At 45.4% G+C, this 17,201-nt stretch overlaps 1 protein-coding gene across 1 annotated transcript in view; it reads right to left on the bottom strand.

Annotated features, from left to right (window-relative positions):
• dcc (DCC netrin 1 receptor) overlaps nt 1-17,201 on the bottom strand; it is a 155,037-nt gene that overhangs the window by 44,184 nt on the left and 93,652 nt on the right. The window contains exons 12-15 of the mRNA XM_031577481.2: nt 10,762-10,903; nt 8,257-8,367; nt 7,030-7,224; nt 3,425-3,520 (exon numbers count right to left, since the gene is read on the bottom strand). Coding sequence (XP_031433341.2) covers nt 3,425-3,520; nt 7,030-7,224; nt 8,257-8,367; nt 10,762-10,903 — 544 coding nt within the window. The remainder of the gene's footprint in view (nt 1-3,424; nt 3,521-7,029; nt 7,225-8,256; nt 8,368-10,761; nt 10,904-17,201) is intronic.

Genomic DNA, 17,201 nt, shown 5'->3' with positions numbered 1-17,201 from the left:
CACACCTATGAAGAACAGAGAAGACATAGTTAGTCAAGAGCACTGAGCTCGTGCTAGCAGCAGAGGGTACATCACTACAGCTAGTCCTCTAACAAACATTACTCTTGTGACAAGCAGACAGATGTGCACACATATTCAAATTCATCATTTAAAAAAAACAAAAACACATCATCAGGCGAAAACATTACTCCCTCAACGCAATCAATGTCTGCAAAGGGAAGGGGATGAAAAAGAGATCCATCACCTTCCAGACAGAGGGGGGTGGGGGGGGTGGTGGTGTGTGTGTGTGTGTGTGTGTGTGTGTGTGTGTGTGTGTGTGGGAGGGGTGTTTTGCCAAGCAGAGCAATAGACAAATGAGGTGTTTGGCATAATAGCTTGATATCTGCATCACTGGTAGGACTCGCAGCCCCTGCATTAGAATACTGATGAAACACTAAGACAAAACACACTGGGAACGATACATCATGTCAACTGGCAGTAACGTGAAGAAAAAAAAAAACTTTATTATCTGCCGCTTCCACAGACGAATTAGCACAAGGCTATGTGTGGGAGAGGGGGGTGTGGGGAGAAGAGGAAGAGAAGGGGAGTGGAGGGGAGAGACAGATAAAGAGAGAGAGAGAGAGAGAGACATAGAGAGAGAGAGAGAGAGAGAGAGAGAGGGGGGAAGAGCAAATAGAGAGAGAGATGGAGACAGAGGAGGTGAAAAGAGAGAGACAGCAGGAAGGGAGGTGGGAGAGAAATAGAGAGACAGTAAGACAGGAGGAGAACGGAGAGAGAGAGAGAGAGAGAGAGAGGGAGGGAAGAGAGAGAGAGTGTGTGTGTGAGTGCAAGAGGAACATCCATTTGTTCATCTCCAGCAGCCGTGGTAGGACATTAAATGCAGTAAGCGGAGATGGGCACACATCTCTGCTGTGTTTATTGGCCTGCCTCTTAACGGGAGGTTTAATGCAACTCGTAAGGGACTGGGCAGCCATTAAATGATGAATCTCTTTTAGCACTGCAGGTACTGCTTCTAAACAACAGCCATTTTCTTTCTCTTTTTCTTCTCCTCTTTTTTTTTTTTTTTGCCGGAAAGCCACAAACGTAGATGGGATTTTAAAGAGGAGTGATGGGGAAGCTCTCGGCTTTGACCTTGCGGGGAGAATGATGAAGAGGTGGAGAATGATGAAGAGGTGGAGAATGATGAAGAGGTGTTTTTACCGTTTGGGAAACAAAGTCCCACTGTGACCTCTGCTGAATCAGTACTCTTACTCTCAGTACTGGACTTGCAATGAGAGGTGCCTGCACCTGAAATAGTGCTGAATGTGCGTGTGGGATCAGCAACGGAGGAACCTCAGTTCAAACATGACAAAAGAGGACTGGTTACTGAATCTGTTCATTTGTAAAGCGGGGCGACAGTGGTACAGGAGGTAAAGAAGTCATTTAGTAATCAGAAGGTTGCTAGTTCGATTCCCTGTCGAAGCGTCCTTGAGCAAGACACTGAACCCCTAATTACTCCTGATGTGCAGTGTGCCATCAGTGTAAATGTAAAATGTGTATACATTGTAAGTCGCACATATGTAAGTCGCTTTGGATAAAAGCGTCTGCTAAATGACTAAATGTAAAAAATGATAACCTGTTGACAGTTGAAACTGTTCATGAAAAGCTAAAAAAACTAAATCAGTTGTGTCTGTCATTTCCATTCTTTCACTGTCTGTTTGTTTGATCGTTTTGGCACGTCCCCCTCAAAATGTTTCTGAATTCAAACTTTGCTTTCCTGACTCCTTTACTGGAGGTGATCGGGTCCATGGTCGTGTCACAGACACCCGCAGTGCTGCAGACTGAGTGGGAGGCCTGGTAATTGGCTGGCTGATGAGATGGCTGGGCTAGACTAGCAATTAGCATTAGCTCTGTCTGTACGAGACTAAGGCTGGGGCAGCAGTCATTCAGGTTCATCGCTGTTTGCTAATCAGCACGGCGGAAATCAACCTTTCACTTCTCGGGGGTTCCTTTGTGTTTCACCTGTCTTGCTTGCATCGCTAGGCGATTTATTCTGCATCTGTGTGAACAATCATTCTTTTCAAAGGGGGGTAATACTGTAACAAATGTGAGTGAATAATGGTTCAGGACGTGGCGACGCACCACTCCTGTGAGGCATCTGTCAAGTGCCCACATGCCCGCTTTAATTGAGGGTCTCGCCTTCGTTTGAGAGTGGAAGTGAGAGACAGCGCTCAGACAATGTCGGCGCTCCGTTTGTCCAGAGCGAAACCATGGCAACTGAAAGGCTCTGCCTGCCTCTTGGGGACTGACCAAAAAAAAAAACAATTCAGAAAAAAAAAAACAAAAGAAACCTTCCTTCATCCTCCTCAAACCACTCAGAGAACTCTTCTGTAGGTAGCCCAACTAATGCCATCAACAACACCGTTGGCACGGCAACTACATGACGTTTGTGAGGCAGGAGGGGCAGAGGAGAGCAGTCTCCCACAGTAGTCTAGTCTTGATGTCTAGAGCCGACGGACGCACTGGCCTCTCTTCAAAGACCTTCAGAGCGACACAGATCCATCACTGTGTGTTGAAGAAGATGTTGCGCTCTCCAAAATGAAAAGGATTCGGAGTGGTTCTGTGAGTTGTTCTGTGAGTGGTTCTGGGGGGGGGGGGTCTGGGGTTTGTGGTTGATGCCTGCAAACGCATCACTTGGGCGGGAACGGCCTGTGGTGCTCTCGCAACCTATGACTCCCTGAACACAAAGCCCTCCTGGTCCTACACAACTGGCAGGTTTTTATCGTTTCACCAAGACTGCTCATTATGGACCAACTAGCTAGACAAAATGATTATCAAGACAGTAGGCATAGCTTAGAGCTCATTTCTATATGAGAGGCTTCTCCCTTCTCATACACTGCATTGAGGGAGAGATAGTGTTCAGTTTCACTCACTGGCACATTGAAACGTACTGCTTGTACGCGCAGAGGAGAGGAGTCTCCCACAGTAGTCTAGTCTTGATGTCTAGATTATCTCCCACAACAGTTATTGCATGTGATTATAGAGGTAAATTCATTTATGCTATGCTAACACTTTACAGACTCCTAGAGGACATCATCTAATGAGGGGAATACTTGCTGCCTGCCTGTTAAACAGAGGCGTGTTTGTAATGAGTAGAACAGGTGTGCCTCTAGTTCCAGAATGTTCTTTCAGTTAAAGCAGTTCCACAGTCATCAGTGGACTGTGGACAGTCCTGCTGGAACATGAAAGAGTAAGAAACTCTGTCTTGTGTTTTTTTGTTGTGTCCTGTGAGTTTCACAAGTGCTTTTGGCAATAGAAATGAGTAGAATTTTGTCATGCCATTAGGCTTCTATGAATACAATTGGATAATACAGAATTGAATTGAGTTGAACTGAATTGGAGAGAGAGAGAGAGAGAGAGAGAGAGAGAGTGCAGTGAGACGTACCCGACATGGACCTGGTCGTGGCGCTCTCGTACAGCGGCACCCCTTCACCGGCGTTGTTGAAGGCCTTCAGGGAGATAACATAGTGGGAGCTGGGCTCTGTGTGAGGAGACAAAACCACAATCAAGAATTACTGTCAACTCCAAACAAAACAAAACTCCAAACAAAAGCAGTTTGTAGAGGCAGAAGGAGCAGCGGCGTCTGACGAGACTCCTGCGTTCTCCTCCTCCGAAGGAGAGATGTCAAAACAGTGGCTGTGTTTTCAAATACACAAAACGCAGCGTTTCTCCGGAGTGAATGCGCGAGTGACAGGCGGAGGGGAGAAAAAGGAGGCGAGGACAAGGCAGAGCGCTTGAAGACAGGTGTGAGGTGGGTCCCCCGCCGCGCAATTAGTTTATCTGCAGCACTGCTTCCAGGGGTGGGGGGGTTGGTGGGGGGGGCTCCCTGTGGTGGCCTCTGCTCCGTGCCGTCAGGTACGCTAACACGGCGACCTTGGAGCCAGACCTCAGAGGAACCCACACACACACACACACACAGACACACAGACACACAGACACACACACGCACGCAAAACATAACCACCAGTCATGAAGCCCCAGGAAATTTTCTCTGCTGGAGATTTCCTCGTTTCCCCTCCAGGCTTATCGATACTGGACCTGAGGCTCCCCCTTCCTCTACTCTGCTGAAAGCTGCATTTGGGCCAGATCACACCTCTGGTTGCCTATTTGTCATGGCTTATCAGCGCAACACAGTGTTTGAGCCTGTGTGTGTGCGTGTGTGTGTGTGTGGTGTGTGTGTGTGTGTGTGTGTGTGTGTGTGAGTACGGTGTGTGTGTGTGTGTGTGTGTGTGTGTGTAGATACGTGCAAGTGTGTGGCTTATAGAAAGCCACTGGCAACAGACTCACTTCTGGATAGCCCCACTCATGCAGTCATAGGGCGCTACTGTAAGTGTGGCAAATAAACAGTGTAGTAGTGCAGTGCCTGCTCAGTGCTGGGGGCATTATTGACTGAGGTATTGATGCGCTCTTTTGTGTGTGTGTGTGTGTGTGTGTGTGTGTGTGTGTTTGTGTGAGGCTTGCTCGGCTGCACCACTAAATCTCCACATGGACAACACACACACACACACACACACAAGGGCCTCTGCTTTTGGGGCACGGTGACGCTCGATAAGCACCTCCACCAGTTGAAATATTGATAAGGACAGGCCAGTTTACTAAGGGGACTCATTAAAGCACCAATAAAATACAGGAACAAACGAGGGCATATATTTTTTTTCCAAGACTGAGAGACAAAAAGAAAGACAGAAAGAAAACACACAGAAGACGCTACATTCTATAGGACTTTAAAAAATGGCTGACACCTCTTGCTGAAAGCTTTCTTCTGTTCAGGATCTGCACGCGCCATTAAACAAGAAGCAGGATGCCTTAACAAATATGTCAGATATGTATACGCTTTGGCATGTTTTCCTCAGTAATGACACATACAGCCATAAATAATATACTAGAAAGCCATGAATAAAATATGAAACTAATGTATGCTACCGGTACACGTTTACATTCTGAGCAACAGGCAACATACAGGCAGGATCTGTTTCATTATGCATTCATGATCATTTGGGGAGAGAAGCCTCACCTGAATATTAAAAGTGAGTAATTTGTTATTGTCTCTTTTCTCATGCAAATCGCTGCTGCTTCACAAACTCCCATTTACACTCCAATTGTTTTCTTATTACTCCTCCCGTTAATAATGAATCGCAATTTTGAAAGCCGAATAGATTAGTATTACAGTCATACATGAAACGTAAACCAATATAAAGAAACTACAACTATTTGCATAAACACTGTCGTACTTCACGTAACAAATTAGAGATGCATTTGGAACTGATAGAATTTGATAAAAAACCTACTGTACAGGTAATTTCAATTGACACTTTTCAGTTCAACGTCAGACAAAAAGCTAGACAAGCTGGACAAAATATTTTTTCTACAGTATGTACAGTAAGCCTCCCTCATTAATACCCATCATAAACGTGTGTACCCTTCTGTTGTCCCTTCACCTTCTGTCTCCATCTCTACCAGGTGAGTTCACCACCTCTGTGTAAACAAATGCATACCGCCGGCCGAGGTTGTAATCTCGTCTATAAAACCAATGAATTACTAAAGAGGCTTCTGTGATCCCGCTAACGCTCGCCACCTAATCTGTCCCTTGAACACGATGACATAAGTGTCTTTACCACGTTTCAATCCAATAAGTACTCTGCTTCCCGCAGAATCCCCCCCCCCTTGGATTAGCCATAGCCCACCGTCCTTTTACAATGGCTTCCACAGAAGAATCACTGCTTCCTGTTCACAGATTATTGTGCTAAATAATGAATAAATCCAGCTGGAATCAGCCACAGGGCTACATTCACTTCACTTCACTCCAGGCTCTCTGTCTTCAACTACAATAGTGGCGTGAATGATAGATTGTCTATTGATATTCGTCCAGCCATGTATAAAACGTCACTAATATTCCTTCAGAATGGTTCCATTGTCATTGACTTCCCTTTTGACTTCAGCTGACAGGCCCCTTGTTCAGATATCATTAAGCTTGGCTGTTACCTCTGCCTGGGCACCCATCTTGGTGCAGTCAGATTCTTGCTACTGACACATGCGTCAGTATAAAAAGAGAAAAAGAGAAAAGGGAAAAAGCTCTCCTTATCCCGCTGAGGCCAGGGGGAGATAAAGTTTGTCCCCTGACAGATTTCATTAGCACAATGTGAGTAATCGCCCAGCACTGCGCAAATAATGAAGGGGGGGGGGGGGCTTTTAAACAACTCCCTTTCCAGACACACACTAGGGTGGTTTCTAAAACGATTTTCTACAGATACCAGAAGCCATGTTAAACCTATGAAATTCCACTTGTGTGTGTGTTTTCGTATGTGTGTGTCTGTGTGTGTGTGTATGTATGTATGTATGTATGTATGTATGTATGTATGTGAGTGAGTGTATGTGTGTGTGTGTGTGTGTGTGTATGTGTGTGAGTGTGTGTGTGTGTGTGTGTGTGTGTGTGTGTGTGCGTGCGTGTGCGCGCACGTGTGTGTGTGTGCGCGCGTGTGTGTGTGTGTGTGTGTGTGTGTGTGTGTGAACAATGGCAGGCCACGGGAGCCTAGCACTGCAAAGGTCACCAGGCGGTCCATGTGGCAGCCTTGGCGCACGTCTTCTTAATGTCACTCGTCTTTAACGTTTCCCAGGCGTGCCATGGCAAACCTTTCGCTAATTACGCGCCGCGCCGGAGACCGGCACCTGTTTAATTTGGTACGCGTGGATCTGTGAGGTTAATATGTATGAACTTCCAGCTGTTGGAAATGACAAAGGCCTGACGTGTGTTCGCCCCGGTGTCACTGCTAACTCCTGCCTTCGGAGGTTTACAAATGTATCATAAAGGCAGGCTGTACCTTTTAAGTTCAACCAGAGTCCTAATAATACTAACGATTAACAATTAATAATAAAGAAAGTTACAGTAGATACATAGTTCATCACAATGATATATGATAGAGTACACTGACAGCACCTACACACGGCAAACTGTATATTGATAGGAGTATATGTAGTGACGGAGGCACTTACCCAGATTTTCGATGGAGAAGTAGCGCTGCTTGCTATCCACGCGGACAGTTTCTGCGTACGGGCTGCCCACGCCGTAGCCGATGATGTAGCCCCGGACCAGGATGTTGGGGTTGAGGGGGGGCGTCCAGCTCATGATGATGCTGTTGGGTAGGGGTCGCACGTGCAGCGAGCTGGGCTGATTGGGAACCTGGGTCTCTGAAAGCAGCGAGAAACAAAACAGTGCGGCTAATGACACCACTTCTTTTATTTGTGCAGACAAAGCAAAATGAGGTAATTGGATGAGGTGAGTAGATGCCCTTTTTCTAAGAGGTGGTGGTGGGGGGGGGGGAGAAAAAAATGACTTTTGCATCTCCTCAGCGAGCTGGTCAGCATCCGCTTATTGAGTGATATAATCCATTAGAATTGCATTAGGTGGACTGTCATCTAGTAAATGGTTCGGCCTTGATTGATTCCTTTCTTATCTCGTTCGTTGCGTCGGCTTCCATGCATCTCCTATTTTTCCTCGTCACGCGTTTAAAGACATCCTCCTAATTGCCTGCCAAAGCTTATTCCGATCATCAGGCCTCTGCCGCGATCATTTATACACAAAGGCGACGGCGCTGAAGAAGTGGCATCGGGAGACGTGCAGAAGTGTAAACAAAAACAGTGATTATGTCCTCAGAGGCCCGAGAGAAACGTAGCAGCAGTCAAAGGCGCAAAAAAAAAAAACCAACAACAACAAAAATAAAAAAGCGGCCTCCTGTGACTTACAGGACGCCTCAAGGCCCCGGGAACATCTGGTGAGTCTCGCACAGGGGCAAAAATAAAAAAGAAATATAAAAGAACATGATTCTCAGCCTCTTTTCTCCTTTCTCCTTTCTCTACCTCCCCTCTACTCTCTAGGGGTGAGAGGGGGGCCCCTGAAGCGCTTGCTTGTCGGAGGATTATTTGTTAAGACGCTCACGTTGGTCGAGTGTAATGTAAACACTGCTCACTGGTCACGGCTGTATAAATATTTAATCGCCACACTGACGAGGGGAATGGGAAGGATGCATCATTTCTGAGTGGATGGCGTGGGTAGTGGTGGCGGTGGCGGTGGTGGGTAGGGGGGAGAAATAGCTCCAGGGAATGAAAAAGAGAAATGGGAGGACAGGGAGGAGGAGGAGGAGGAGGAGGAGAAGGAGGGAGAGGAAAAAAAAAATGGTGATGAGTTTATTTGGGATGTCTTATTTTTCTTCCCGTACTCACCGTCAAGGTCGTTCTCCGGTGTCTCGGCCATGTACCACTCGCTGTACGGGCCTGTGCCATTGGCAGTCATCGCCGCCACTTGGAAGCTATACTGACTACCTTTGTCCAGCCCTAAGATGGGATTGAAACACAGAGAAAAAGAGAGAGAGAGAGAGAGAGAGAGAGAGGGAGAGAGAGAGAGGGAGAGAGAGAGGGAGAGAGAGAGAGAGAGAAAGATTGTGAGTTAGTTTTTCACTTCTGGTAAAAAATATGTCAAGAACCCAGAGTCACATGTTCAGAAAAGCCTCAAATAAGCGTAGTTTCATTGCCATTTGCCCAAGTGCCCCACAGTTAGTCTTACAAGGATATGGAGCATTGAGAACACTGAGACAGAACAAAGAGTGTATAGCTTCATTGCGATTCTGTGAGAGTACAAATTCTTGACCGTGGGTGATGGCGTAATTCATTTACATTTGAAACAAACAGAGATTAACACCATAAATCCTACGGAGCTTTCAATTAGGCCTCAATTTTGGACACTAATTATTTAAAACTCATAAATGGATCAGTGGCAACGAGAACAAGGTTGCAGGACCTCATCTAAACAGAGCATTAAAAATTCACTACATCTAGCGGGGGGACAAAAAACCGAACCTAGCAATTATTACTGTTCTGCACAACCAACCCTGAAAAGCCTGAGAGTGTGAAAAATTAGCATAGCATTCACGGATGCAGTGTGAAATGAGTTTCCCACAGAATGCAAATGTACAGAGATATCCATCATGGCAATAATGAGAATGAATATCATGTTCATCCCCGAGTCAGAAATTATATTGAAATAAAGCATCGTGGCAACAAAAACAGAAAGCCCTTACGGAGCCTGGAACACGACTCCCCTCAGGGTGAAGACGCAGACGTCTTCACAAAAAATCCAATCTGACATGGCGAGACTTTCACTACTGCGATATGACCGAGGGTCGAAGGAATCGGGGCTCAGTTGATTATGTTTCATTTAAAAGCCGAATGATCTATCAAACAAACAACCAAGGCGCTTGCCCTAAGGGAAAAAGGGGAAAAAAACTCCAAATGGGGTTAGGAAAACAGTGTATTTTTAGAGCTCTGGCTAACTTTGTCCTGCATTGAAAGTGAAGTAAATTAATGTATGTGAGAGCTATGTATATTTTTAGACTGTGCATGAAAGCTGCAACCTCAAGCGCTATTGAAACAAAGCCCCAGGGGAGACAAAGCTTGGCACAAAATGGAGGCTGAAGAAAGAAGAAAGTGCTTCTTTAAGTGCTTTTGCTTCTTTGTCCAGGAACAGTGTGTTTATATTACATTATGGTATGAGTGTGTGTAGAGTTCTAAATATTCACCATTGGAAAGATAAACACTGTGAGGTAAATGTAATCAAAGCTTCTGTTAAAATGTAATTACACCTTTATTCATCATTAATTAACTGATGAGTGCCTTTGGCTCTGTATCATGCGTAAATGTTTAGAAAGCATGTGTAAATTGTTAAAGACGACCTATTATGCTTTTCCGTTTTTCCCCTTTCCTTTAGTGCGTCATATAGCTTTTTGTGCATGTATTTTTGAAGTCCAGTAGAATAGATTTAGAAATAGAGTCATAGTCTTTAAGCTCCCCCTCCCGAAGAGCCCAGTGTGTTCTGATTGGTCAGCCAGGCAGGCAGTAAGGATTGTGTTACGATATTGCGCCATCTTGTAACAAAGGAAAAGGTCTGTAATTCCAACGAGGCATTTGGGAAAAGTGTTTTGTTATTCCCTCTGGCGTGTACTTTAGGCTTTGTAGAACGTTTACATTGAAAATGAACAAAATAGGTCCTTTTTAAATTTCCTAAAAACTGACGAGCGTCTTTGGCTAGTTGCCATGTGTAAATGTATGGGAATGTTTCTTAGACTAGTAGTTAAAAATTAAATTATAAGATAATAATTGCATTGGCTTTAGATAAAGATAACCAAGCTCAACGAAACTATTAAACACTGCTATTAATATTAACTAGAGCACATCAAATATGTTTAACAGAAGAAAACGATTCTCCCAATGAAAACCCTACCAAAAAGGAATCCTGCCTGGTAGCCTAAGTTCTGAACCTTAGGTACGAACCACTGGCCATCACAGGGATTCAAGTCATCAGATGGATTTTAAAATTTCGAAAACCTTTGGTCCGTTGCAGGCAATAGAAATCGGCAGCGGAGCTACCAAACAGGAAGTTCATATGTCTGCCAATCTTTCGTCAATCAACTTGAAACTTGCTGCACTGAAAGTCATCCAAAGGATCGCGATGATTTTACAAAAACAAAGTGAATAGCCTATTCATTGCTGTGCTTTTTCAGAGGAGCGTGGTCATGTGTATTATTGATTCTTTCCGAATCTGAAACGACCTGAATGCAGACACCATGCTTTTGAAAACATTTTATGATAATGTTTTCTCCCCACATAGTGATTTGTTGTGGGCAGGGCTCTGAGGTGGCTGGATGGATATCAAGAGCGAGCTGAGTTGCTAACCTGTGAACAGGTACCACAGGTTGTTGGGCTCGATGGCCTCCTGGTCCCCGCGTCGGCCCGTCTTCCTGTGCCGGATCTTGTAGCCGGTGATGAAGCCGTTCTGCGTGCCGGTTGCTGGCGGCATCCAGCTGACTTTGATGCTCTGAAAGAAAGAAAGAAAACAACAACATTGAGGAAAAATGAAAAAGGTAATATCATGTAAACATATGCTCCCCATACATAATGCAGTCAGCACATCTAACAGACAACTCATTATAGAGCTTGGCTGATATTACGGCAATTTCAGACATGTCAGGTGAAGTCAGGCGTGAGTATGCCCCGTGTGTCAGTGTGTGTGTGTGTGTGTGTGAGTGCACAAATGTTTACACAAAATGACACAAATGGGTGTGGAGGAGATCACTTCAGATGTGCCACTCCTCCTGGATGCTGTTATCGGCATCGTGAGTTGTTTCATGACAAGCAAGCCGGGCTTTGTGATGCTGTCAATGGCCAGGAATGCCAAAGCATGAATAACACTCTTAATGAATATCTAATAGATGGGAAATTGCTTTGAACTGATGTAAAGAGAGAGGGGGAGGGAGAGAAAGAGAGAAAGAGAGGGAGGGAGGGAGAGGGAATCAAGAGGATGAATGTAGAGAAGGAAATGCATTAAGGGTACTTTACGTTCATTAATGAATTTAATTCTATTCCAAAACATTCTTTTGCGTACCCTTTTTGCAATCAGGAAGTATAATCAAAATGCAGTGTGACTGTGCTGTTCTGGAGTAGGTAGACACTCAGAGGGCATGTGTGGATCATCTTTATGATCTTTAAGATCTGCTTGAGACGGTCAGTCAGAGAACACAGCACAGTCGTTGGGATGATGAAAGTACCGCATGGATCTGTTCTGCTTCATGAAAAAAACAACCACAATATTCCGAGGCAGCCATTGGGGCCGATTTAGAAATACCACCCGCAATTTTTACAAGCTTTTGAGGAGCTCTTGGGTTGAAATGAATAAAATAAAAAACCCACAAGCACTTGAAATCATTTTACAGTTACTGGCGAGATCTGAGAGCCGCATCGGAATGATTTGTGATGAAGAGAGGCTAACACTTCATCAATGATCTACAGCGGCATAGTGTGAAATAGCAGCCTCCAAACGCCTGAATGCAAAATATGATTAAAGTAAGAGCATATTAAAGATAATGAAGCGCTGTAGTACAGTTAACTACCAGGCCCTTGCCTTCCAATAGGGGGTGGGGGGTTGAGTGTAGTTATTTCTTTTGCAGTATGGTTTCATTTCTGGCAGATGACACTCGCAGACATTCAGCCAAGTCATTTGAATAATTAATGAATGCTCCGGAATCCCTGCACGGCACAAACAAGTCACACGAGACTCGCTGGGGTCGGCAGCACAATAAAACATTAAATCGGATAAATATTCCACACATTCTAAGCTCGATTTTCCGCCATTTTGCTGCTTGTCTGACTCCCTACTTAATATGCGTGTCCATTAATTATGAGGAGAGGAGGCTTTAATTGCCCGCCAAACCAGGGGGAGGAAATTAATTGATTTGATGGGGTCCTTTGCATACGGTCGCTGCTAGCAGTGAGGCATGGCTATCAATTAGTTTGTGTAAAGAGAGCAACATGCAAATATAAACACACAGCGCTCTAGCTTTCTTGCTTCGGTTTAAAGGTCACCCATAACTGAGGAGGAGGGGCGGGAAGACGTTCTCTATGCTCCATAAACAACATAAACAACACGTCAACATAGGATCTCTGAGCTCCCTTTGCGCTACTCACTTCAAAACTAACATAATATAGTTAATTTAATATATGGTTAGTGCAGTAATGAGAACTATGTCAAATCTGTGCAGGTTGGCATTACACTGGATTGTAATTATTGAAACTCACCTAATCCCTCGAGTCATATAAAATATTTTTAATTCAAAATCACTGATGTACTGCTATTTCCACAGAGGGCGGGTTATAGTTAACAGAAAATACCATCATTAGCACACTCATGTGGCTCAGTTATTTGTATAACAGATTTTTTATTTTTACACACAACAAAACAAACTAATTGCTTGACCTGACTGAAAAAGACAGTGACTGATGACGTTAAAACAGATATTTCAACAGATAAATAGAAGGATGAGGCGATGATTTAATTTTGTGTGGAACTCAAAGAATCACAAGGTAATAACGAGAGCAGAGATCCGAAACAGATGTTTGCGGGCTTGAGGAATCCTGAGGCGAAAAAACACCTCTCATTTATCCAGCACCTCACCGTGCCTGAGACTTAAACGGCTGGATTAATTAACCTTTTGAGCGACCCGAGAGACGGCTTGTTGCCGAGGGAGACGCGGTGGCAGGCAAGTCTGTACACGACTTCCTGTCATATGCTCAGTGACTGTCACACTGCCTGCATAGCTGCAGTCAGTGGCAGCTGCCTTGTGCGATGGGAGGTTGGGGTGGGGGGTGGTGGTGGCAGTGCCATCTGTGGGCGCGGCCGCGGAAAGAAAAGGAAAACACACACACACACACGCACACACACACACACTGAGCCCCGTTAACATGCAAATAAACTAATTAAAATTCACAGGACACTGAAGCTGCCACTGAGCCAGGCCCTGCCTCATTTATCTGCAGCTCTGCGCTGTCTCTCTCTCTCTCTCTCTCTCTCTCTCTCTCTCTCTCTCTCTCTTTCTCTCCCCTCGTCATCTGATCTCAGATCAGCCAGGGACCTGCTGCTCCGCTGCGTTCCCAAGAGTACACCCATCACCTATCTGCACTCGCTGGATGCCACAAATTCACCCCCTGTTCATCCCGATATACTGTATATTCCCTCCACAGGTGGAGCTCCTGCTGTCAGCAGACTCACAGTCACCATTAGAGCCCTCCTGTTGCACACCTGGGGACCAGAGGCTTCCAGAGGCTTCCAGAGGCGCCGTCACACTCCTGATGTTGTGACGGAGAGACACTCAATCACGCCCGTATCGATGCCTGGGGCGCACGCATGTGTTTTCCGAAGGAGGGAGTCATTAATTATTCGTTATTATTCGTCGGCGCACATGCTATGAGAGGCTCGCTTGTACTCTTAATTGATTCGGGCGAGATTGATTGTCGTAAAGGGACCACTGCAGCAGCAGGGTCTCAGGGTTGCGAAGGTGCTCTAGGCCTGATTGGTGCAGGGGGTGTCTAACGGACACTCTCATTGGTGCAAAGGGATTCCAGTGGAACCTTGCTAGTGGTGCAGAAAGGTTCCAGCAGGTGTGATTGGTGAACAGGGGGCAGGGAGGCGGGTTGGGGATAGCTGATTGGTGTAGAGAGATTACAGGACGTTGCTGATGGAGCAGAGGGTGAGAGCGGGCTGCTGCAGATGGGATAGAGGCGCTTGGAACCGAGGCACGGATGTGATTGGCGGAACAGCCCTCAGTGTCCTCTGGGCTCACTGTCAAACTAATTATACCTCATAGAACCGGGCAAATCTGCTTGGAACAATGAAACCGCAATTCCACTCTGGCACATGTCTAGGGGGGCGTAATAGTGTGTGTGTGTGTGTGTGTGTGTGTGTGTGTGTGTGTGTGTGTGTGTGTCTCTGTGTGCGCGTGTGTGTGTGTGTGTGTGTGTGTGTGTGCGTGTGTGTGTGTGTGTCTCTGTGTGCGTGTGTGTGTGTGTGCACGCTGTCATTTACACCTTGCTAGCTTCCATATTGCCATTCCTCTAACAAGCTCTGTGGCAGAGTGGACTAAGCACCCCTGCCAGTAAAGAGTAGAGAGACAGAGAGAGAGAGAGAGAGAGATAGAGAAAAAAAAAAGATAGAGCAAGCTAACTGCGCCCTTAGTCCCCCATCAAACACTGCCTGTGTGGCAGGACCCAGACTGGCGATGCGTGATGTCCAGGCCAATAAGGCAGGGCGTCTCTTTAATTGTTTCAGATTCAAATTCAGCTTCTGGTTTCAGTTCCACTCTGAGTGGATGAGTGACGGCTGTTAGTCTCACCCTGCTACTGCCGTGAACCAAGAGCTGCACAGAGCTGCCTCCATCGCCCGCTGGCTGCAGACCGGCAGTGGCTCAACTTGCCCCCCCGCACTCCACACTGAGGCAGCCTGCCACGTTTCACACCTCAGTGAGAGATAAACAAAACCAAGTGCCTGCTCCGTCCAATAACTACCACATAAACAAAGCGCACATACAAATAAAGAGATTATGGTGGAAAAGTGATTACACTGGGTTTAGGGTCTAATCTTGTTTTAGGATTAATTCTCTCCACTGCACAACCCCCCCCCCCCCCCCCCCCCCTTCCCTCCCCTACCCGCCATAAAATGTAGGCCTCTCAGCACCACAGGAAGAATGAGAGAACAGGCATGACGGAGGACAAAAGAGTGATAGAAACGCGAAATGAGAGAGAGAGAGAGGGGGGCCCAGAGAATGAGAAACTTGTAAAAAAAAGTGAGAGAGCGAGATAGTGAGAGTGAAAGAGGGAAAACAAAAGGACAACACAAAGAATGTGGGTACTTATGGATTCTGCCCACACAGGGCCGCCGACTAATGCCCCTCCTGACTGTTGGCAGCGGGCTGTGGCTGACGGCACGGACTTCCAATTGTTCAAGCGTTCCCAGCTGACGGGCTGTCACTTCTGTGGCCTGTGTGTGTGCGGACGGGCAGACTTGTGTGCCACGACAGTAAACAATTACGCCGGCCTCTGCAGACTCGAAGCGAAAAAGTTGTGGCCGCGTTTACTTTCGGGAAGATTTATTTCTTTGTCTTGCCAGAGTGAAATGCTGAGAAAGGCTCTCCCTCCCTCTCTCTCTCTTTTACGATTGGGCTGGAGGGCAGAACACAAAAAAACAAAACGCCGAAAACAAACATTTGCAGCCCTGAAGTGCAAACAGACAAAAATAAAGTCCTGAGATGCAGATGCAACATACAAAATCAAGAACCTGCAGCTCTGGTGGTCGTTCCGAGTATGTGGTTTAGTGGCAAACCTGGGGCTCCAGAGAGACCCTCAGTTAATAAACGCTACACAGGCAATCCAGGTCTGCCAATACCAGATGGACAGACAGGTGCATATCCTGTGAGGCTATACATGAGAACAGTAAAAGCATGAAAACAAACCGACACACACAGGCATCATGCTCAGACATACTAAGAGATCTACTGTATCTGTAGGACATGGAACTGCATTAAGACTCATATAAACGCCGTCACATTAATAACTGGAAGAATACAAATTATGAATAATACTTTGTGTTATACTAGGTATAACATTGTTTTGCTACAATATTTCCTGCTTCGGTCAACAGGCTGGTGTTATTTGAACAATGTGCTGCAGCTCACAGGCCATCTTTATTCTCTAGAGGCAAGTGGGAACTGATGTTCTCATTTGACTTTCTGTCAGTGTATCAAGCCTACACACAAGTGAAACTGAAAACCAAAAAAGGGCCTTGAGAAAAGTTTTGTCCTTTTGAAGGCTACCTATTTACAGCTTCACTCCCAGCTGCTCTTGTCAGGCCAATTTCTGCATGTCTTCCTACACTCGTTTGTACAGAACAAATATCCCTATTCTCATTCCGCTTCTTCCCTCTTTCATCCCTTTCTCACTGCACTTCTCCTTTCATCTTTCTGCTTGCCATGGCTTCACAGCATTCGGGCTTTAGACAGAGCACATAGTCAATACTCTTCTGTAGCTGCCGCGGTGTCTTTGTTGTGCGTATATAAAAATGTTATAGAAATTTGAGAAAACTTGCAAAGTGGTCCGACAGCTTGATTCGGCTTGTGATCGATGGGCGCTGTTATGTTTAGAAGTTTTCTGGCGGAGAAAGCACGGCGGGGAATAAACAGCTTGTTCTTTAAGTTAATCTCATGCGATGTCATTGAAGTGAACACGAACGAGGCGGTTGGTGAAAAAAACGAGGGAAAGTCGAGGAGACCAAGTGGTAAATACAATAAAACTAACCAATGACTCAGTTAATTTGCTTTTATGCAAGACGTCGTTACTCGGATTGAGGATATTTGTCCCAGGATTATGACTTCGACCATTTATGTCGCAAAAGATTAAGCGCACCGTCATTCATGCATATTTCATTCCTTTATGGGAGGCGATCCATCTTATTTCATCCATTAATAACAGCTATCTCCAGAGAAGAAGATGCACATTCAGACAGTTTAATTTTCCTGTGAGAAATGAATATGTGTCCCTGAATGTGCATTGACTTATCATGACTCAAAGCTCAAATCAATTCTCTTTAATGCCTTTTTTTAAAGGTTCCAATGAGAATCTGGGTTTTATGACAAAAAAAAAAGAATTTAAAAATTTCACAGACGGTATGTATGGATAAATAGATATACCGTAACTGTAACTTCACTTACAAGAAATTTCATTATTGTATGCATTAGCCGGTTATGGAACCAAAATGTTCAGCCATTACAGTAAATGCACACATTACTTCA

The sequence above is a fragment of the Clupea harengus genome, chromosome 12 (assembly GCF_900700415.2).
Source record: "Clupea harengus chromosome 12, Ch_v2.0.2, whole genome shotgun sequence".
NCBI lineage: Eukaryota > Metazoa > Chordata > Actinopteri > Clupeiformes > Clupeidae > Clupea > Clupea harengus.
The sequence above is the reverse complement of the archived record's forward strand: the minus strand, read 5'-3'. Positions and strand labels throughout refer to the sequence as shown.